General features: G+C 55.0%; 1 protein-coding gene across 3 annotated transcripts in view; it reads right to left on the reverse strand.

The window, feature by feature from the left end:
- Positions 1 to 23,847, reverse strand: part of ATP6V0A4 (ATPase H+ transporting V0 subunit a4) — a 30,296-nt gene that overhangs the window by 5,841 nt on the left and 608 nt on the right. Inside the window, exons 2-14 of one of the 3 annotated variants that reach the window (XM_073544036.1) lie at positions 23,558 to 23,712; positions 23,045 to 23,313; positions 17,696 to 17,820; positions 16,912 to 16,990; positions 10,545 to 10,642; positions 10,325 to 10,450; positions 9,583 to 9,680; positions 6,682 to 6,808; positions 4,080 to 4,162; positions 3,569 to 3,662; positions 2,402 to 2,614; positions 2,182 to 2,332; positions 1,964 to 2,103 (exon numbers count right to left, since the gene is read on the reverse strand). In XM_073544036.1, coding sequence (XP_073400137.1) covers positions 1,964 to 2,103; positions 2,182 to 2,332; positions 2,402 to 2,614; positions 3,569 to 3,662; positions 4,080 to 4,162; positions 6,682 to 6,808; positions 9,583 to 9,680; positions 10,325 to 10,450; positions 10,545 to 10,642; positions 16,912 to 16,990; positions 17,696 to 17,812 — 1,326 coding nt within the window. In that variant the 5' untranslated portion in view covers positions 17,813 to 17,820; positions 23,045 to 23,313; positions 23,558 to 23,712. Of the gene's footprint in view, positions 1 to 1,963; positions 2,104 to 2,181; positions 2,333 to 2,401; positions 2,615 to 3,568; positions 3,663 to 4,079; positions 4,163 to 6,681; positions 6,809 to 9,582; positions 9,681 to 10,324; positions 10,451 to 10,544; positions 10,643 to 16,911; positions 16,991 to 17,695; positions 17,821 to 23,044; positions 23,314 to 23,557; positions 23,764 to 23,847 lie in introns of all 3 variants that reach the window. The other 2 variants (XM_073544037.1, XM_073544038.1) reach the window with 2 other exon arrangements.

Here is a 23,847-nt window from a genome sequence, read left to right on the forward strand (position 1 = left end):
ATTATATAAGTGTGGATTGAATAGAGTGAAGTCTGGCTCTATGACCTCCAGATAACCCTTAACTGCTGTAAACACGTAATTAAAGCAGGTCATCTCATAGATCACAGACTCAAATCCAAGCCCCAGCTTACCTAAGAATACGGGAGGTGACACATTTATGGCCCATGCCTCCCTAGCTGCACAGAACTGCAAGCACAGTAATTTGAGCTCCTTTGTTCCATTCAAGTTTTGAGAATTGTTTGTTTTTTATGAACACCCGGGGTCTTACAGTTATGACAATCAAATTTTTGGAGTTATGGTGAATGTAACACATTGACTTACACCACTGGGCGGTTACGGTAACACTTTCGAATTAATATCGGACAGATGGATGATGCTATCCATGCTAGGTTTCCTCTCTATGGACAGATAAAATTGTGATAGGAAACATGACAGTAATATCTCCTGCCTGGGATCTCCTGGTTACTTGACAAATTGGTGGCAGCAGTGGGATCTGCGTGATTCCCTCAGATTTTCTGTTTTACACTTACAGTAAATGAGTATTTGATTTACTGCTGATTTTGTTTTCTCACCTACAAAGAATGGAGAGGTCAGTAATTTTTATCATAGATACACTTCACCTGTGAGAGACAGAATCCCCCCCCCCAAAAAAAAAAAAATCAAGAAAATCACATTGTAGGATTGTTACATCATTAATTTGCATTTTATTGCATGAAATAAGTATTTGATCACTGACCAACCAGCGAGAATTCTGCCTCTCACAGACCTGTTAGTTTTCTGTAAGAAGCCTCCTACTCCACATTCATTATCTGCATTAATTGCATCTGTTTGATATTGTTACCTGTATAAAAGACACCTGTCCATACACTCAATCACTCTTCAACCTCTCCACCATGGCCAATACCAAAGAGCTGTCTAAGGACACCAGGGACAGAATTGTAGCCCTGCACAAGGCTGAGATGGGCTACAGGACAGTAGGCAAGCAGCTTGGAGAGGAGGCAACGACTGTTGGTAACACACTATGCTGTCATGGATTACAATCCTGCACTGCACGCAAGGTCCCCCTGTGCTCACGTCAGCACATGTTCAGGCCTGTTTGAAATTCGCCAATGACCATTGGGATAATCCAGAGGAGGCATGGGAGAAGGTCTTGTGGTCAGATGAAAGCAAAATAGAACGTTTTGGTATCAACTCCACTCGCCGTGTTTGGAGGACGAAGGATAAGTACAACCTCAAGAAGACAGTGCTACCCGTGAGGCATGGTGGGGGAAACATCATACTTTGGGAGTACTTTTCTGCAAAGGGGACAGGATTACTGCACCGTATTGAAAGGAGGATGGATGGGGTCATGCATCGCATGATTTTGGCCAACAACCTCCTTCCCTCTATAAGAGCAGTGAAGATGGGTCATGGCTGGGTCTTCCAGCATTACAATGACCTGAAACACATAGCCAGGGCAACTAAGGAGCAGCTCCATAAGAAGAATTTCAAGGACCTGGAGTGGCCTAGCCAGTCTCCAGACCTGAACCCAATAGAAGATCTTTGGAGAAGCTGAAACTCAATGTTGTCCAGCTAGCACCCTGAATATTGAAAGATCTTGAGAAGATCTGTGTGGAGGAGGGGGCCAATATCCCTGCTGCAGTGTGTGCAAACCTGGTCAAGAACTACAGGAAACGTCCGACCTCTAATTACAAAGGTTTCTGTACAAATGTTAAGTTCTGTTTTCTATTGTATCAAATACTTAGTTCATGTAATAAACTGCAAATGAATGATGTCACAATCCTACAATGAGATTCTCTGGATTATATCTTTAGATTCTGTCTCTCACGGGTGAAGTCACCTACGATAAAGATTACTGATCTCTCCATTCTCTGCAGGGAGGAAAACTACAAAATCGGACGTGTATCAGATACTTATCCCCACTGGATATTGGCCGAATATTCCCCCTCCCCCGTCCTCTCACCTCGTTGTCCGTCTTGGCAGCCAGAAGCTTTTTCTCATTCGCCACCATCCATGCCGCGAACCCTAACATGACGGCGCCGTGTCCGCAGTCGCCAAACATCACCGCGAAGAGGAAGGGGAAGGTGACGATGGTGTACGGGGCTGGACGGGAGAAGAGCATTCATTATGACGACGTCTCCGCTCCCCCACAATCATCCCGTCCCCCCGGAAGGATCTTACTTGGGTTCATCTCTCTGTAGTTCCCGACCCCGTAAGCGTCGATGATGTTCTGGAAGCCGGACGTGAACTTGTTGGTGCGGTTGAAGGTCGGCGGCTCCATTTTGGTGGGTATATCGGTCAGGATGGGAGCAATGGTGGAGCCGCTGCGCTCCTGCAATGGAGGCGCTGTTACAATGCATCACTGGGGCCCCCTGGTTACATCAGACATAGCGACTCTCACCATCCCGCGGTGCAGCGCCCGTTTGATGCGCTCCTTGTCGCTCACCGGGCACCAGATCTCGGCAATGACGCACTGCTGGGTGACGTCGATGTTGCACAGGTTCAGCACGTGGTACACGGCCTTCATCTTCTTCACCTTAACCATCCAGCCGGAGAGATTCTGCGCCGCCTCCGACAAAACGCGCTGCCGGTGCGACTCCGTCTGCGTAATCACCTGAAACAGACCATTTCTTTTAATTAATGTTTTTATTGTCTTTCAATATTTGTCGGTTTTTCTGCGCAAAATTCTTCATGTCAACATCCAAGAAGCTTTTATAGTCTAATACCATTTTTGTACGTCCTGAAAGGAGAAATATTTGCACAAAAGTTTTGCAACTTTTTGAGAAGTTTTTAAATAGTTGTAATTGATTAATCAGCCCCAAACATCTGGGAAACTAAATCCTGCGCCCACGAAGAGGAACAGGAAAAGAAGCCAAAAATAGAATATGGAATCAAAGAAAAGCGCAAAATGTAAGAAAAATGAAGAAAAAGGAAAAATAATTAAAAAATAATCACAAAATGAAAAAAAAAGGCAAAAAAGCGATAATCGATTGGGTCCATGACTGTGGTCAGATATGGCGCCGCTGCCCCCTCCCCAAGCACCGCTGCCCCCTCCCCAAGCACCACTGCCCCCTCCCCCACGCACCGCTGCCCCCTCCCCCACGCACCGCTGCCCCCTCCCCCACGCACCGCTGCCTCCTCCCCCACGCACCGCTGCCCCCTCCCCCACGCACCGCTGCCCCCTCCCCCACGCACCGCTGCCCCCTCCCCCACGCACCGCTGCCCCCTCCCCCACGCACCGCTGCCCCCTCCCCCACGCAACGCTGCCTCCTCCCCCACGCAACGCTGCCTCCTCCCCCACGCACCGCTGCCCCCTCCCCCACGCACCGCTGCCCCCTCCCCCACGCACCGCTGCCCCCTCCCCCACGCACCGCTGCCCCCTCCCCCACGCACCGCTGCCCCCTCCCCCACGCAACGCTGCCTCCTCCCCACGCACCGCTGCCCCCTCCCCCACGCACCGCTGCCCCCTCCCCCACGCACCGCTGCCCCCTCCCCCACGCACCGCTGCCCTCTCCCCCACGCACCGCTGCCCCCTCCCCCACGCACCGCTGCCCCCTCCCCCACGCACCGCGTTCAAATCCTCGATCCTTGTGTTCACGTCGGCGGCCATGTCCCTGCGCTCGGCTGCGGACTCCGGACACGGGTACACTGTGGCTTTAAACCTGTAACATAAGAAGATGAGGAGAACAGTCGCTGCACGCGGGTTTTTTTTATCTACGGTTTACAATGGGAGACGGCGCCATCGTCAGGAAAATCTGTGTAAACCTCGATCAATGACGGCAAGTGGAAAAAGGGGAAGAATAAAGAAAAGGGGGCCCGGAATATTTCTGGCCAGTTTATTGCTTTACGGCGCTGCGATATGCGGTGCTCGCCGTTCCCCAGCAGATTAGCGCCACTTTCTCCCTGATGATCTCACTTTTCTCTGTTGCGGATTTCTGCGCGATTTATAGGCCAGAACATATTGAGAAATGTGAGGCCGGGGCAGGGGGTCTCAGATCAGGGGGCTCCCCAATATCACACCCACTACCACTACAAGTCTCCAGCAGTGCACAAAACCGCCAGCAGAGGCCCCCGCGCACCCCTCACAGATCTTGCGGATCTTCTGCTTCAGTTGGTCGCCCTGGTAGAAGATGATGAACACGTTCTTCTTCACTTCTTCTTTCTGGGGGGAGAATGGAGGCGACATGAGATCAGGAGCAAAGACCGCAGAAACAGCCACCTGCAGAGGAGTCGTGGACATTGTACCTGGCGCTCCCACAGGGTCTCAGTGGTGCAGCCTATGCGGACACAGACAGAAGGGGCCCCTGTGCAGTAACAATGTATGGGCCCTTAACAGTCCAATAACACTCAAATTCACCGGGTCTGGAAGTTGTGGCCCCTAAGGGCACCTATGGCTTCACACACTGCAGCAATGGTCTATTCACCGCTGCTTGGTGGTGGAGCCTATGAGCACTCAGTGGTGCAGCCTACGAGCCCTCGGGGGTGCAGCCTACGAGCCCTCAGTGGTGCAGCCTACGAGCCCCAGGTAGGGCAGCCTATGAGCCCTCGGGGGTGCAGTCTACGAGCCCCTGGTGATGCAGCCTACGAGCCCCTGGTGGTGCAGCCTACGAGCCCTCGGGGGTGCAGCCTACGAGCCCACGGTGGTGCAGCCTACGAGCCCACGGGGGTGCAGCCTACGAGCCCACGGGGGTGCAGCCTACGAGCCCACGGGGGTGCAGCCTACGAGCCCTCGGGGGTGCAGCCTACGAGCCCCTGGTGGTGCAGCCTACGAGCCCCTGGTGGTGCAGCCTACGAACCCCTGGTGGTGCAGCCTACGAGCCCACGGTGGTGCAGCCTACGAGCCCACGGTGGTGCAGCCTACGAGCCCACGGTGGTGCAGCCTACGAGCCCTCGGGGGTGCAGCCTACGAGCCCTCGGGGGTGCAGCCTACGAGCCCTCGGGGGTGCAGCCTACGAGCCCTCGGGGGTGCAGCCTACGAGCCCCCGGTGATGCAGCCTACGAGCCCTCAGGGGTGCAGCCTTCGAGCCCCTGGTGGTGCAGCCTACGAGCCCACGGGGGTGCAGCCTACGAGCCCTCAGGGGTGCAGCCTACGAGCCCTCAGGGGTGCAGCCTACGAGCCCTCAGGGGTGCAGCCTACGAGCCCTCAGGGGTGCAGCCTACGAGCCCTCAGGGGTGCAGCCTACGAGCCCCTGGTGGTGCAGCCTACAAGCCCTCGGGGGTGCAGCCTACGAGCCCTCGGGGGTGCAGCCTAGATCACCTTGGCGGTGCAGCCTAGAAGCCCTCAGTGGTGTGTGGCGCCCCTGAGGGTTCAGTCGCCACAGAGGTACTGCACCTCCTCCTGAGGTGTGGTACCCCACTATCCAGGTAAGGGGGAGACCCCTGACCACGCTCCAACACCTGCACCCCACACCACAAAGTAGTGTAGCAAAGCACCTTTGGTGGCTCCCTGCTTGGAACACGAAGCGTGCTGGGAGGCGGGTGGAGTTTAGTTTGCACAAAAGAGCAGGAAGAGGATAGGATTCAGTCAGTCTGAGAGAGTCAATCAAGGGAGTCTGACGAGGTCGGACCTGTGAAGAAAGATCCCCGGAGTGGGACGGATGAAGGAAGTGCTGCAGCAGGCCTCAGTGACCTGGGTCCGCTGGCACAAGAAAGAGACATTGAAGGAAAGCCTGACTCTCCATAAGAAGGAAAGGATTAGTACGGAACGTGAGGAGAAGAGAACTAAGGATTAGGGTTGGAGGAGAACCCTTCTCAAGTTCTAAGCGCAAGGTCGGGGTCCGGTCCCCGAGGTTGTACGGATACTAATGGTCCTGCAGCAGACACGGGAGGAATAGAAGTTGTCACCACTTTATTCCCACACAAGACTTGGGGGGACAACAGCAACTGGATAGTGAGCCGGGACTTAGTAGAAGGAGTCCCCGAAGCAGGCTACAGCTGTCTGCCGTACAAGTAGAGTTCATAAGAACATCGGACAGGAGGAACTCCAGTGTAACTCAGTACTGGGAGTACTTCATCTTAGGCGCTAAGAGGGAGACGTTCAGGAAAGGCACATATGTTGGCGGAGTGTTGGAGGGGAGTACTTCATCTTGCCTGGAGGTTAGCTGAGCTCCTGACCCAGAGGACACAGCACGGATGCGGGCACCTGTACCTGCAACAGACTGTGAGTAAAGCTTTGGAACTACATGCCCTGGTGTCCTCCACTTATTCCTGCGCCAACGCACCCAGCACTGCTACATCCCCTACGCCTGAAACTACACCATCTAAGTGTCGCTTCACCTACCCTGCCCTGGGACATCATCCCTGCCTGTGGAGGGCTATAAAATCACTGCTGCACCCCACCACTGGTCCCAGAGGATCTGTCTGCAGCGTAGGCTTAACATCTTCACTGCCGAACACCACAGGTGGCGTCACGACTTACACATTGACACTGAACATTTACAATGGGCGCCCAGGGCCACAGGCCGGGTCCCAGCTACCGTGACATCTCCCATTGAGGACCATCGGGCCCGGTACCGAGTACCCCACAGCCCTGGGTGTGAGGGAGTCCCAGGTGCAGCCCCCTTGGCTGTATCTGCCGCCATAGGCATGGGAGTTGCATCTGGCTCCGCTGGGGTCAGAGGGTCTTCCTCGCTGTATGGCTCCGCAGTGCAGTGCGGGCCCCGGGCCCATGTGGGTCCTTACAGTGACGGGGTCCTCCAGAGACGTGTCCAGCTCGCTGTACTTCAGGTAGATGTTACCCCTGCAGACCCTCCACAGCAGCCGCTCGAATGACGCCATCCTCTCCCTGCCGATCACCCCGGCCGTGAACCTGCAAACCGAGAGGAAAATCAGACACTGCACCTCTGCTCCAGATAGCACTGCACTGTGAGAAGGGACCAGAGCTGAAGTAGGAATACAGCTCTGGAGGTGACTGGAGGATAAGAAATGATGCAACAGCATAATAGTGACTGCAGCTCTGGAGGTGACTGGAAGATAAGAGACGATGTAACAGCAGAATAGTGAGTGCAGCTCTGGAGGTGACTGGAGGATTAGACACGATGTAACAGCAGAATAGTGAGTGCAGCTCTAGAGACTGGAGGATAAGACACGATGCAACAGCAGAATAGTGAGTGCAGCTCTGGAGGTGACTGGAGGAAAAGAAATGATGTAACAGCAGAATAGTGAGTGCAGCACTGGAGGTGATTGGAAGATAAGACATGATGTAACAGCAGAATAGTGAGTGCAGCCAGGGCCGCCATCAGGGCATTACTGCCCTGACTGGCGTATGGGGCCCGGTGGGCAGAGGGGGCCTGCATCGGTAAACTGGGCCCTTAGCGCGGCGCTCCACGTCAATAGATAACAGCCGCCAGCCAATCGTTGGCTGGCAGCTGACGTCAGCCGCAGCGCGCACATCACCGGCGAGAGCGCGCTTCAGCACTGCAGCGTGGAGGGACGGAGCCTCGCCGCTTGAACGCGGCAGGTAAGAAGAACTTGTTTTGTTTTTATCTTTGAGAGCGATGATCCGGGGGGCCCGGGGCAGAATGCTGGAGACTGGGGGCAGAATGTTGGAGACAGATGGGGCAGGGTTGGAGACAGATGGGGCAGGGTTGGAGACAGATGGGGCAGGGTTGGAGACAGATGGGGCAGGGTTGGAGACAGATGGGGCAGGGTTGGAGACAGATGGGGCAGGGTTGGAGACAGATGGGGCAGGGTTGGAGACAGATGGGGCAGGATGGATACGATGGAGATCATATGGGGCAGAATGGATACTCACGAGGGGGGGTTTGGGAGAACATATGGCTAAAGCCAGGAATGAGACACACAGATTCAGGATGGGGGATATTATTACCACAGGGGCTAATTAAGGGATATTATTACTGTAGTGATGTATTTCATTTTTTGAGGATACTGGTTTAAATGGGGGGGGGGGGCGGTCCTGTTACTGTGTAGAGCGACACTATGTCGCCTTTTTTTCTTCATGTGGTATGTGGTGTAAGTAATGTAGAAGTTGGGAAAAAATAAGTAATGTGTTCTGCAAGCGGAGTTCTAGATAACTGTGTTATTTCCTGCAGAGACGAGCCCTGGTTGGAAGACGTGATGGCGGTCTGTGCTGGATGAATGAAAAGCGAACCTGAAGGACTTCACCTAGAGACACCACTGGTGAGTCAGTGTGTTACCTGTACACTGACACTATACATTGTATACTATATACAGAGCTCCTGTGTATAATGTCATTGATCACTGTATTGCCTGTACACAGACACTGCATACTAAGTACAGATCTCCTGTGTATAATGCCACTTATGGTGATAGCATTATGTTTTTTTTTTTATTAATGATCAGTATTGTAGTATTCAGTCACCATGTGGTGGTAATATGTGGTCTGGGCATGGTGCGGTGGTATTTATTCCTTGTATGTGATATTATTTGGTCACTATGGTAGTAATATGTGGTCTGGTCATGGTGTGGTGGTATTTGTTCCTTGTATGTGATATTATTTGGTCACTATGGTAGTAATATGTGGTCTGGTCATGATGTGGTGGTATTTATTCCTTGTATGGGGTATTATAGGTCACTATGTAGTGGTAATATGGTGTCTCGTCATGGTGCGATGGTATTTGTTCCTTGTATGTGCTATTATTTGGTCACCATGTGGTGGTAATATGTGGTCTGGTCATGGTGTGCTGGTATTTGTTCCTTGTATGTGGTATTATAGGTCACTATGTGGTGGTAATATGTGGTCTGGTCATGGTGCGGTGGTATTTGTTCCTTGTATGTGATATTATCGGTCACTATGGTAGTCATATGTGGTCTGGTCATGGTGTGGTGGTATTTGTTCCTTGTATGTGATATTATTCGGTCACTATGTGGTGGTAATATGTGGTCTGGTCATGGTGCGGTGGTATTTGTTCCTTGTATGTGATATTATCGGTCACTATGGTAGTCATATGTGGTCTGGTCATGGTGTGGTGGTATCTGTTCCTTGTATGTGATATTATTCGGTCACTATGTGGTGGTAATATGTGGTCTGGCATGGTGTAGCGGTATTTGTCCCTTGTATGTGATATTATTCAGTCACTATGGTAGTAATATGTGGTCTGGACATGGTGTAGCGGTATTAGTTCCTTGTATGTGATATTATTGGTCATTTTAAAAATTGAAAAATAAATACAATTTAGTTATATTTTTATCACATATTTTAACAAATATTTAATAGGTTACAGTAGAGTAGAGCCCAGCCAAAAGTGTCTACCCTATTATGGTGGCGGCTTAAAAAATCTTTTGTCCAAAGCAAAAGCTGCCGGCTATATGTGTGATCTGGAGATGGGAACTGTTAATGTGTGATAGGTGAGAAGTGGAGTTTTTCCAAGAGAGAGCGGTGGGACTGTGGACAGTTTGAGGGGTGGAGGCGGGGCTGGATGGAGCCTGAGCGGAGTCTCAAGGGGGCCCCGAAAATGTTGTCAGTATGGGGTCCCGAAATTCCTAGTGGCAGCCCTGAGTGCAGCTCTGGAGGTGACTGGAGTATAAGACACGATGTAACAACAGAATAGTGAGTGCAGCTCTGGAAGTGATGATATTGTTGTATATGGCGGTGGTCCTCACCCCAGTTTTCCGGCGGCGGCAGCGGAGGGGACGGTGCGGAGCTCCAGGAGGCTGCTTGTGTCTTCATTGAAGAATTCATCCGGGAGATTCGCTTCAGCCTGAGAAAAACATAAAACACACAAGTTATGTGACCGGCGGGGCTCGGGGAACGCGGTGGGCGGTGACTCGGGGGTGGCTGGTTGGGGTCGCGGAGGTGGGGGACGCAGGGGTCATAGGGGTTGGTGGTTGTGGTCACAGGGGTGAAGAACACAGGGGTCAGAGGAGGCGGTGGTTGGGGACGCAGGGGTAGGGGGATGGGATATGCGGTAGTTGGTGATGCAGGGGTCGATGGATGGGGAAGTAGGGGGTCTGGGGTCAGGGGATGCAGGGATGGGGGGACGCGGTGGTTGGGCACATGGTGGTTGGGGACGCAGAGGTCGAAGACGCAGGTGTCAGGGAGGTAGGGGTCTGGTTCAGGGGCTGCAAGGGTTGGAGGCACAGGGCTTGGGACGCAGGTCGGGGGACACGGTGGTTGGGGACACAGAGGTCAGAGACGCAGGGGTCAGGGGATGTGGTGGTTGCGGACGCAGGGGTTGGGGGACGCGGTGGTCGGGGAATGGGAAATGCGGGGGGTCGGTGGTTGGGAAAGTAGGGGTCTGGGGTCAGGGGATGCAAGGGTTGGCAGCACAGGGCTCAGAGGACGTGGTGGTCGAAGGATGCAGGGATCGGGGACGCTGGGGTCGGGAGGTCACAGGATCTGCACCTCGAAGAAATCCTGGGTCTTCTTCAGTAAGTGCTTCAGCTCCGTCAGCTCCAGGAAGTTCTGCTTCAGCGTCTGCTGGTTGCGGTTCACCTCCTGCAGTTCTCCCTCCAGCTTCTCCAGGGTGGTCTGTAAGAGGTCACAGCCGCCATTACTGCTGACTACTCGCCTGCGCACAGTGTGGAGGTTGTCGGCCCCGCCCCCGCAGATCACGTCTCCTCACCTCCAGGTCGATCATCTCTCTCGGCAGCGGGGTCTGCGGCGACTTCTCGGGGTTTCCCACTTCTATCTTGTCGTTCTGCATCTCACACACCAGGAACCCTGCGATCGGGCGACATCATGTTACCCCACGGGTCACAAGGGACAAAACATCCTGATCACTTCTGTTCTCCTGTCAGATCTCTGCTTACTGCCAGTGAATGAGAATTCTGCAATAAATCTGCTCACAGCTGAGGGTTTGTTACAGTGATATCCAGTCTGACAATCCTCGCTCTCCGCACTGATACATTGTAACAAAACATCTGCAGATAGATTCCTGCTGCCTCCCTGGATACAAGTGTAACAAACCCTCAGCTGTGAGGAAGGATCCCATCCACTGACGGCAGCAGAGATCCTGAAATCAGGGAGGAAGAGACACACGAGGCGGCGCTATAATGTACCCGCCCCCAAAGTGTGACCCCCAACAAACGGAGCCCCAAAGTGCGACCCCCAACACAAAGAGCCCCCAAAGTGCGACCCCCAACATACAGAGCCTCCAAAGTGTGAGCCCAACACACAGAGCCCCCAACACACGGAGCCCCCAAAGTGCGACCCCCAACACACGGAGCCCCCAAAGTGCGACCCCTAACACACGGAGCCCCCAAAGTGCGATCTCCAATATAAGGAGCCCCCAAAAGTGCGATCCCCAACACACAGAGCCCCCAAAGTGCGACCCCAACACACAGAGCCCCCAAAGTGCGACCCCCAACATACAGAGCCCCCAAAGTGCAACCCCCAACACACAGAGCCCCCAAAGTGCAACCCCCAACACACAGAGCCTCCAAAGTTTGACCCCGACACACAGAGCCCTCAAAGTGCGACCCCAACACAGAGCCCCCAAAGTGCGACCCCAACACAGAGCCCCCAAAGTACGACCCCCAACACAAGGAGCCCCCAAAGTGCGATCCCCAACACAAGGAGCCCCCAAAGTGCGACCCCCAACATACGGAGCCCCCAAAGTGCGACCCCCAACATACAGAGCCCCAAAGTGCGACCCCCAACACAAGGAGCCCCCAAAGTGCGACCCCCAACATACGGAGCCCCAAAGTGCGACTCCCATCACACGGAGCCCCCAAAGTGCGACCCCCAACACAGAGCCCCCAAAGTGCGACCCCCAACATACAGAGCCCCCAAAGTGCGACCCCCAACACACAGAGCCCCCAAAGTGTGACCCCCAACATACGGAGCCCCCAAAGTGCGACCCCCAACACACAGAGCCTCCAAAGTTTGAACCCAACATACAGAGCCTCCAAAGTGCGACCCCAACACAGAGCCCCCAAAGTGTGATCCCCAACACAAGGAGCCCCCGAAGTGCGACCCCCAATATACGGAGCCTCCAAAGTGCGACCCCCAATATACGGAGCCTCCAAAGTGCGACCCCCCAACATACGGAGCCCCAAAGTGCGACCCCCAACACACAGAGCCCCCAAAGTGCGACCCCCAACACACAGAGCCCCCAAAGTGCGACCTCCAACACACAGAGGCCCCAAAGTGCGACCCCCAACATACGGAGCCCCTAAAGTGCAACCCCCAACATATGGAGCCCCCAAAGTGCGACCCCCAACACAAGGAGCCCTCAAAGTGCGACCCCCAACACACGTAGCACCAAAAGTGCGACCCCCAACATACGGAGCCCCCAAAGTGCGACCCCTAATATACAGAGCCCCCAAAGTGTGACCTCAAACACACGGAGCCCCCAAAGTGTGACCTCAAATACACAGAGCCCCCAAAGTGCGACCCCCAACATACGAAGCCCCCAAAGTGCGACCCCCAACATACAGAGCCCCCAAAGTGCAACCCCCAACATACGAAGCCCCCAAAGTGCGACCCCCCAACACAAGGAGCCCTCAAAGTGCGATCCCCAACACACGGAGCACCAAAAGTGCGACCCTCAACATACGGAGCCCCCAAAGTGCGATCCCTAATATACAGAGCCCCCAAAGTGTGACCTCAAACACACGGAGCCCCCAAAGTGTGACCTCAAATACACAGAGCCCCAAAGTGCGACCCCCAACATACGAAGCCCCCAAAGTGCGACCCCAACATACAGAGCCCCCAACGTGCAACCCCCAACATACGAAGCCCCCAAAGTGCGACCCCCAACAAATAGAGCCCCCAAAGTGCGACCCCCAACAGAGCCCCCAAAGTGCGACCCCCAACACAGCCCCCAAAGTGCGACCCCCAACACACAGAGCCCCCAATGTGCGACCCCAACACAGAGCCCCCAAAGTGTGACCCCCAACATACGGAGCCCCAAAGTGCGACCCCCAACACAGAGCCCCCAAAGTGCGACCCCCAACATACAGAGCCCCTAAAGTGCAACCCCCAACATATGGAGCCCCCAAAGTGCGACCCCCAACACAAAGAGCCCTCAAAGTGCGACCCCCAACACACGGAGCCCCCAAAGTACGACCCCCAACACACAGAGCCCCCAAAGTACGCCCCCAACACACAGAGCCCCCAAAGTGCGACCCCCAACATACAGAACCTCCAAAGTGTGACCCCCAACACACGGAGCCCCCAAAGTATGACCCCCAACACACAGAGCCCCCAAAGTACGACCCCCAACACACAGAGCCTCCAAAGTGCGACCCCCAACACACGGAGCCTCCAAAGTGCGACCCCAACACACAGAGCCCCCAAAGTACGACCCCAACACACAGAGCCTCCAAAGTGCGACCCCCAACACACGGAGCCCCCAAAGTACGACCCCCAACACACAGAGCCTCCTAAGTGCGACCCCCAACATACAGAGCCTCCAAAGTGCGACCCCAACACAAGGAGCCCTCAAAGTGCGACCCCCCAACACACGTAGCCACCAAAGTGCGACCCCCAACAGAGCCCCCAAAGTGCGACCCCCAACACAGCCCCCAAAGTGCGACCCCCAACACACAGAGCCCCCAATGTGCGACCCCAATACAGAGCCCCCAAAGTGTGACCCCCAACATACGGAGCCCCAAAGTGCGACCCCCAACACAGAGCCCCCAAAGTGCGACCCCCAACATACAGAGCCCCTAAAGTGCAACCCCCAACATATGGAGCCCCCAAAGTGCGACCCCCAACACAAAGAGCCCTCAAAGTGCGACCCCCAACACACGGAGCCCCCAAAGTACGACCCCCAACACACAGAGCCCCCAAAGTACGCCCCCAACACACAGAGCCCCCAAAGTGCGACCCCCAACATACAGAACCTCCAAAGTGTGACCCCCAACACACGGAGCCCCCAAAGTATGACCCCCAACACACAGAGCCCCCAAAGTACGACCCCCAACACACAGAGCCTCCAAAGTGCGACCCCCAACACACGGAGCCTCCAAAGTGCGACCCCAACACACAGAGCCCCCAAAGTACGACCCCAACACACAGAGCCTCCAAAGTGCAACCCCCAACACACGGAGCCCCCAAAGTACGACCCCCAACACACAGAGCCTCCTAAGTGCGACCCCCAACATACAGAGCCTCCAAAGTGCGACCCCAACACAAGGAGCCCTCAAAGTGCGACCCCCCAACACACGTAGCCACCAAAGTGTGACCCCCAACACAGCCCCCAAAGTGTGACCCCCAACACACAGAGCCTCCAATGTGCGACCCCAACACAGCCCCCAAAATGTGACCCCCAACACACAGAGCCCCCAATGTGCGACCCCAACACAGAGCCCCCAAAGTGTGACCCCCAACATACGGAGCCCCAAAGTGCGACCCCCAACACAGAGCCCCCAAAGTGTGACCCCCAACATACAGAGCCCCCAAAGTGTGACCCCCAACACACGGAGCCCCCAAAGTGCGACCCCAACACACAGAGCCCCCAAAGTGCGACCCCCAACACACAGAGCCCCCAAAGTGTGACCCCCAACATACGGAGCCCCCAAAGTGCGACCCCCAACATACAGAGCCTCCAAAGTGTGACCCCCAACATACGGAGCCCCCAAAGTGCGACCCCCCAACATACAGAGCCTCCAAAGTTTGAACCCAACACACAGAGCCTCCAAAGTGCAACCCCAACACAGAGCCCCCAAAGTGCGATCCCCAACACAAGGAGCCCCCGAAGTGCGACCCCCAACACAAGGAGCCCTCAAAGTGCGACCCCCAATATACGGAGCCTCCAAAGTGCGACCCCCCAACATACGGAGCCCCAAAGTGCGACGCCCAACACACAGAGCCCCCAAAGTGCGACCTCCAACACACAGAGCCCCCAAAGTGCGACCCCCAACATATGGAGCCCCCAAAGTGCGACCCCCAACACAAGGAGCCCTCAAAGTGCGACCCCCAACACACGTAGCACCAAAAGTGTGACCCCCAACATACGGAGCCCCCAAAGTGCGACCCCTAATATACAGAGCCCCCAAAGTGTGACCTCAAACACACGGAGCCCCCAAAGTGTGACCTCAAATACACAGAGCCCCCAAAGTGTGACCCCCAACATACGAAGCCCCCAAAGTGCGACCCCCAACATACGAAGCCCCCAAAGTGCGACCCCCAACATACAGAGCCCCCAAAGTGCAACCCCCAACATACGAAGCCCCCAAAGTGCGACCCCCAACACAAGGAGCCCTCAAAGTGCGACCCCCGAACACACAGAGCCCCCAAAGTGCAACCCCCAACATAAGGAGCCCCCAAAGTGCGACCCCTAACATACGGAGCCCCTAAAGTGCAACCCCCAACATATGGAGCCCCCAAAGTGCGACCCCCAACACAAGGAGCCCTCAAAGTGAGACCCCCAACACACGGAGCCCCCAAAGTACGACCCCCAACACACAGAGCCCCCAAAGTGCGACCCCCAACATACAGAACCTCCAAAGTGCGACCCCCAACACACGGAGCCCCCAAAGTACGACCCCCAACACACAGAGCCTCCAAAGTGCGACCCCCAACATACAGAGCCTCCAAAGTGCGACCCCAACACACAGAGCCCCCAAAGTACGACCCCCAACACACAGAGCCCCCAAAGTACGACCCCCAACACACAGAGCCCCCAAAGTACGACCCCCAACACACAGAGCCCCCAAAGTACGACCCCCAAAGTACGACCCCCAACACACAGAGCCTCCAAAGTGCGACCCCCAACACACGGAGCCTCCAAAGTGCGACCCCAACACACAGAGCCCCCAAAGTACGACCCCCAACACACAGAGCCCCCAAAGTGCGACCCCCAACATACAGAGCCTCCAAAGTGCGACCCCCAACACACGGAGCCACCAAAGTGCGACCCCCAACAAAGCCCCCAAAGTGTGACCCCCAACACAGAGCCCCCAATGTGCGACCCCAATACAGAGCCCCCAAAGTGTGATCCCCAACATACGGAGCCCCAAAGTGCGACCCCCAACATATGGAGCCCCAAAGTGCGACCCCCAACACAGAGCCCCCAAAGTGCGACCCCCAACATACAGAGCTCCCAAAGTGCGACCCCAACATACAGAGCCCCCAAAGTGTGACCCCCAACACACGGAGCCCCCAAAGTGCGACCCCCAACACACGGAGCCCCCAAAGTGCGACCCCCAACACACGGAGCCCCCAAAGTGCAACCCCCAACATACGGAGCCCCCAAAGTGCAACCCCCAACATACAGAGCTCACAAAGTGCGACCCCAACATACAGAGCCCCCAAAGTGTGACCCCCAACACACGGAGCCCCCAAAGTGCGACCCCCAACACACGGAGCCCCCAAAGTGCGACCCCCAACACACGGAGCCCCCAAAGTGCGACCCCCAACACAGGGAGCCCCCAAAGTGCAACCCCCAACATACGGAGCCCCCAAAGTGCGACCCCCAACATACGGAGCCCCCAAAGTGCGACCCCCAACATACGGAGCCCCTAAAGTGCAACCCCCAACATATGGAGCCCCCAAAGTGCGACCCCCAACACAAGGAGCCCCCAAAGTACGACCCCCAACACACAGAGCCCCCAAAGTGCGACCCCCAACATACAGAGCCTCCAAAGTGCGACCCCAACACACGGAGTCCCCAAAGTGTGACCCCCCCAACACACGGAGCCACCAAAGTGTGACCCCCCCAACACAAGGAGCCCTCAGTGCGACCCCCAACATACGAAGCCCCCAAAGTGCGACCCCCAACATACGAAGCCCCCAAAGTGCGACCCCCAACATACGAAGCCCACAAAGTGCGACCCCCAACATACGAAGCCCACAAAGTGCGACCCCCAACATACGAAGCCCCCAAAGTGCGACCCCTAATATACAGAGCCCCCAAAGTGCGACCCCCAACAAACAGAGCCCCCAAAGTGCGACACCCAACATACAGAGCCTCCAAAGTGCGACCCCCAACATACAGAACCCACAATGTGAGACCCTCCAACACACGGAGCCCCTGTACTCACGCAGGATCCGCTCCATCCCCTCACAGCGCCGAACCTCGTTCACAAACCGCCGCTGGAAGTTATTCACACTGACATTCAGCTGCAACAGGAAAGAGTTAATCAGGAGGTCTGCAGAGCATCGCTCCTCCACCTCCTGACAGATACATAGTGATATATCCTGCAGATTATTACACCACTGACCTCTCTGCAGAGCATCGCTCCTCCACCTCCTGACAGATACAGTGATATATCCTGCAGATTATTACAACACTGACCTCTCTGCAGAGCATCGCTCCTCCACCTCCTGACAGATACACAGTGATATATCCTGCAGATTATTACACCACTGACCTCTCTGCAGAGCATCGCTCCTCCACCTCCTGACAGATAGATAGTGATATATCCTGCAGATTATTACACCACTGACCACTCTGCAGAGCATCGCTCCTCCACCTCCTGACAGATACATAGTGATAAATCCTGCAGATTATTACACCACTGACCTCTCTGCAGAGCATCGCTCCTCCACCTCCTGAGAGATACATAGTGATATATCCTGCAGATTATTACACCACTAACCTCTCTGCAGAGCATCGCTCCTCCACCTCCTGACAGATACACAGTGATAGATCCTGCAGATTATTACACCACTGCCCTCTCTGCAGAGCATCGCTCCTCCACCTCCTGACAGATACACAGTGATAGATCCTGCTGATTATTACACCACTGCCCTCTCTGCAGAGCATCGCTCTGTCTCCTCTCCATACACTGATATTCTGCAGATTATTGCACCCCCAGTTCTTACGTCTCTGAACTGGACCAGTCCCAGCTCTCCCAGCTCCGCGATGCAGCAGTATCCGGCCTCCACCTGCAGGATCAGCTGCGTCAGGCACATCTCCTCGCTCCGGAATAAGGACCCCATCCTGTCACCTTAGAGAGACGATGGTGGTTATTATCATCCTAGATCTCGCTGCTGAGTAGAGGAGATTGCAATATTTATAAGGTGAACTCCCGCCGTTCATAACCCTCAAAACAAAGGAATGGGCTGGCGGACAAACTAGCGGTGTAAGTGCACGTTCACACTGCGTCCACTACGGCCTGTTACACACTTCAGTTATTTGACGCAGGGCCGCCATCAGGGCATTACTGCCCTGACTGGTGTATGGGGCTTGGTGGGCAGAGGGGGCCCACATCGGGCCCGGTCTCCTGTGCTCATCGGGGCCCTACCGGCAGGTAAACCGGGCCCTTAGCGCGGCGCTGCGGCAGCTAAACGTTATTGACATGCGTGCCCGCCGTCCCGCACGTCAATAGATAACAGCCGCCAGCCAATCGGAGGCTGGTAGCTGACGTCAGCCGCAGCACGCACATCGCCGGCGAGAGCGCGCTTCAGCACTGCAGCGTGGAGGGACGGAGCCTCGCTACTGGAGCGTGGAAGGTAAGAAGAACTTGTTTTTTTTTTTTTTTCTTTGAGAGCAGCGATCCGGGGGGCCCGGGGCACAGAACGCTGGAGACACGGGCGCAGAACGCTGGAGACACGGGGCGCAGAACGCTGGAGACACGGGGCGCAGAACGCTGGAGACACGGGGCGCAGAACGCTGGAGACACGGGGCGCAGAACGCTGGAGACACGGGGCGCAGAACGCTGGAGACACGGGGCGCAGAACGCTGGAGACACGGGGCGCAGAACGCTGGAGACACGGGGCGCAGAACGATGGAGACACGGGGGGCAGAACGATGGAGACACGGGGGGCAGAACGATGGAGACACGGGGGGCAGAACGCTGGAGACACGGGGGCAGAACGCTGGAGACACGGGGGCAGAACGCTGGAGACACGGGGGCAGAACGCTGGAGACACGGGGCACAAAACGCTGGAGACACGGGGCACAGAACGCTGGAGACACGGGGCACAGAACGCTGGAGACACGGGGCACAGAACGCTGGAGACACGGGGCACAGAACGCTGGAGACACGGGGCACAGAACGCTGGAGACACGGGGCACAGAACGCTGGAGACACGGGGCAGAGAACGCTGGAGACACGGGGCAGAGAACGCTGGAGACACGGGGCAGAGAACGCTGGAGACACGGGGCAGAGAACGCTGGAGACACGGGGCACAGAACGCTGGAGACACGGGGCACAGAACGCTGGAGACACGGGGCACAGAACGCTGGAGACACGGGGCACAGAACGCTGGAGACACGGGGCACAGAACGCTGGAGACACGGGGCACAGAACGCTGGAGACACGGGGCACAGAACGCTGGAGACACGGGGCACAGAACGCTGGAGACACGGGGCACAGAACGCTGGAGACACGGGGCACAGAACGCTGGAGACACGGGGCACAGAACGCTGGAGACACGGGGCACAGAACGCTGGAGACACGGGGCACAGAACGCTGGAGACACGGGGCACAGAACGCTGGAGACACGGGGCACAGAACGCTGGAGACACGGGGCACAGAACGCTGGAGACACGGGGCACAGAACGCTGGAGACACGGGGCACAGAACGCTGGAGACACGGGGCACAGAACGCTGGAGACACGGGGCACAGAACGCTGGAGACACGGGGCACAGAACGCTGGAGACACGGGGCACAGAACGCTGGAGACACGGGGCACAGAACGCTGGAGACACGGGGCACAGAACGCTGGAGACACGGGGCACAGAACGCTGGAGACACGGGGCACAGAACGCTGGAGACACGGGGCACAGAACGCTGGAGACACGGGGCACAGAACGCTGGAGACACGGGGCACAGAACGCTGGAGACACGGGGCACAGAACGCTGGAGACACGGGGCACAGAACGCTGGAGACACGGGGCACAGAACGCTGGAGACACGGGGCACAGAACGCTGGAGACACGGGGCACAGAACGCTGGAGACACGGGGCACAGAACGCTGGAGACACGGGGCACAGAACGCTGGAGACACGGGGCACAGAACGCTGGAGACACGGGGCACAGAACGCTGGAGACACGGGGCACAGAACGCTGGAGACACGGAGGCAGAACGCTGGAGACACGGAGGCAGAACGCTGGAGACACGGAGGCAGAACGCTGGAGACACGGAGGCAGAACGCTGGAGACATGGTGCACAGAACGCTGGAGACACGGGGGCAGAACGATGGAGACACGGGGGCAGAACGATGGAGACACGGGGGCAGAACGATGGAGACACGGGGGCAGAACGATGGAGACACGGGGGCAGAACGATGGAGACACGGGGGCAGAACGATGGAGACACGGGGGCAGAACGATGGAGACACGGGGGCAGAACGATGGAGACACGGGGCAGAACGATGGAGACACGGGGGCAGAACGATGGAGACACGGGGGCAGAACGATGGAGACACGGGGGCAGAACGATGGAGACACGGGGGCAGAACGATGGAGACACGGGGGCAGAACGATGGAGACACGGGGGCAGAACGATGGAGACACGGGGGCAGAACGATGGAGACACGGGGGCAGAACGATGGAGACACGGGGGCAGAACGGAGATACAGGGCAAGATTGGAGACAGATCGCACAGAATCATGGGGCAGGATGGATACGATGGAGATCATATGGGGCAGAATGGATATTCATGAGGGCGGGATGGGAGAACATATGGCTGAAGCCAGGAATGAGTCACACGGGGGTCAGGATCAGGGATATTATTACCATAGGGGCTAATTAAGGGATATTATTACTGTAGTGATGCATTTAATTTTTTGAGGATACTGTTTTTAATGGGGGGGCGGTCCTGTTACTGTGCAGAGTGATACTATGTCGCCTTTTTTTCTTCATGTGGTGTAAGTATGTAGAAGTTGGGAAAAAATAAGTAATGTGTTCTGCAAGCGGAGCTCTAGATAACTGTGTTATTTCCTGCAGAGACGAGTCCTGGCTGGAAGACTTGATGGCGGTCTGTGCTGGATGAAAGATGAAAAGCGAAGATGAAGGACTTCACCTAGAGATGTCACTGGTGAGTCAGTGTGTTACCTATACACTGACACTATACATTGTATACTATATACAGAGCTCCTGTGTATAATGTCATTGATCAATATATTACCTGTACACAGATGCTGCATATTAAGTACAGATCTCCTGTGTATAATGCCACTTATGGTGATAGTATTATTTTTTTTATTAATGATGAGTATTGTAGTATTCAGTCACCATGTGGTGGTAATATGTGGTCTGGGCATGGTGTGGTGGTATTTGTTCCTTGTATGTGGCATTATAGGTCACTATGTGGTGGTAATATGTGGTTTGGGCATGGTGTGGTGGTATTTGTCCCTTGTATGTGCTATTATTTGGTCACTTTGTGGTGGTAATATGTGGTCTGGTCATGGTGCGGTGATATTTATTCCTTGTATGTGATATTATTTGGTCACTATGGTAGTAATATGTGGTCTGGTCATGGTGTGGTGGTATTTGTTCCTTGTATGGGGTATTATAGATCACTATGTGGTGGTAATATGGTGTCTGGTCATGGTGCGATGGTATTTGTTCCTTGTATGTGCTATTATTTGGTCACTATGGTAGTAATATGTGGTCTGGTCATGGGTGATGGTATTTGTTCCTTGTATGTGGTATTATAGGTCACTATGTGGTGGTAATATGGTGTCTGGTCATGGTGCGATGGTATTTGTTCCTTGTATGTGCTATTTGGTCACCATGTGGTGGTAATATGTGGTCTGGTCATGGTGCGTTGGTATTTGTTCCTTGTATGTGATATTATTCGGTCACTATGGTAGTAATATGTGGTCTGGTCATGGTGTGGTGGTATTTGTTCCTTGTATGTGATATTATTTGATCACTATGGTAGTAATATGTGGTCTGGCATGGTGTAGGGGTATTTGTCCCTTGTATGTGATATTACTACCATAGTGACCGAATAATATCACATACAAGGGACAAGTACCGCTACACCATGCCAGACCACATATTACTACCATAGTGACCGAATAATATGTGGTCTGGTCATGGTGTGGTGGTATTTGTTCCTTGTATGTGATATTATTTGATCACTATGTTAGTAATATGTGGTCTGGTCATAGTGCGGTGGTATTTGTTCCTTGTATGTGGTATTATAGGTCACTATGTGGTGGTAATATGTGGTCTGGCATGGTGTAGCGGTGTAGCCCTGGTTTGACGTCAGTTGAAATCTGCCAAAGTGTAAAAAAACGGATCCGTTTCTGTGTGACAACAAAAATATGCACCGATCCGTATTTTTGACGGATTGGCTTCAGCCACCAATGTGTGAAATTTAAAGCAATAGGATTCTGGAGAGAGAGAGATACACATCCCGGGATACGCACAAGGAGCGGATCCCCTGCAGTCAGTCAGTGGTTAGGCGCTGGCTTCACACTTCATAGAAGGATTCCCACCACGACAAGATGCCCATGGGGAAGGCACTAGTGTAGGGCCAGGACCATTCCCGTGGGCACCATGTCATGGTGGGATTCCTTCTATGACGTGTAAAGCCAGCGCCTGACCACTGACTGACTGCAGGGGATCCGCTCCTTGTGTGTATCGCGGGATCTGCTCCTTATGTGTATCCTGACATTCTCCCCTTGTTACTATCCCAGGATCTGTCCATAGATCTATGCTGACCCTCACACAGAGAGCCGAGCTCCAGATGAAAGGACCGATGGGAGAAGGAAAGGAGAGTTATTTCACCCGAGAAAAACTGAAGAAAAGAAAGATGACACCAAAATCTGCACGGTGACTGCCGGTGTGGCTGTGCGGTGTGGCTGTGCGGTGTGACTGCCGGTGTGGATGTGCGGTGTGGCTGTGCGGTGTGGCTGTGCGGTGTGGCTGTGCGGTGTGACTGTGCGGTGTGACTGCCGGTGTGGATGTGCGGTGTGGCTGTGCGGTGTGGCTGTGAGGTGTGGCTGTGAGGTGTGGCTGTGAGGTGTGGCTGTGAGGTGTGACTGCCGGTGTGGCTGTGCGGTGTGGATGTGCGGTGTGGCTGTGCGGTGTGGCTGTGCGGTGTGGATGTGAGCACAGGATTCACAGCAGAAACTCATCAATCCAAACTTGTGGTTTTTGGAGAGTTCCTAAGTTTAAAACGCAGTAAAATTCCCTCAGTGTGAACACGTTCTAATTCTAATCTGCAGGTAAGTAGAATGTCGGAGCCTCTCTGGGGAGAGCCGGACTCACCTGCTGTCAGTGCAGCTCCTCTCCTGTCACCTGTGCTCTGATGGCTGTGGATCTTGTGTGTGGACCTCGTTGTGTGGGGACGCGGCGGTGGCGCCTCCTCCTCCTCCGGGTGGGATCCGCACCCAGCAGCACCAGACCGGCTCCCGTCCTGCAGAGCTGAGTGTGTCGTGTTGTGGCAGCACAGGTAGCGTTATAGGTAATAACAGCGCAGGTATGCGGCGCTGCCCCCAGCTGTCAGTCATTCCTGCCATCACTTAACCCCTCATATCCTGAGGGAGAGAAGAGAAAAAAGGAACAATAAATAATCCTCTAATAAATAGTCATTAACCCTTAGCGGACTGGATGGCTGAGCAGCGGCTGGTGATTTGACTTTTTCACAAGGACTACCACTCCCAGCATTGTGCCGCTCCCCGGGGCCGTGCGTGGAGCAGAGGGGTCACCTTCACAGGGCTCGTGTTTAGGAAACAGTGAACTGGTGAGTGGTGGCCCCTGCAGCCAGAGCAGACACCTCACCTTCACCGGCGCTCAGGGGTCGACGCTGCGCCTTTCCGGACGGATCGTGGCTCGATCAGCGACGAGGATTTCACTTGTCCGATGTTTTCGGCTAATTCATCACATAAAACTTGGGGGAATGTGAGCGGATTCTGGCGCCGATCTGCTCCTGGTCCCTGGTGGAAAACACAAACGGACACTGGACAGAATTCGTGAGACTTTTTACTCTAAAAAGGTAGAAAAGAGCCAAAAAATAAGCAAAAAAAAAAACAAAACTAAAAATAACCCCAAAAATAAAACTAAGTAAAACA

The sequence above is a fragment of the Dendrobates tinctorius genome, unplaced genomic scaffold (assembly GCF_039654945.1).
Source record: "Dendrobates tinctorius isolate UK_male_01 unplaced genomic scaffold, ASM3965494v1 ptg000136l, whole genome shotgun sequence".
Lineage (NCBI taxonomy): Eukaryota > Metazoa > Chordata > Amphibia > Anura > Dendrobatidae > Dendrobates > Dendrobates tinctorius.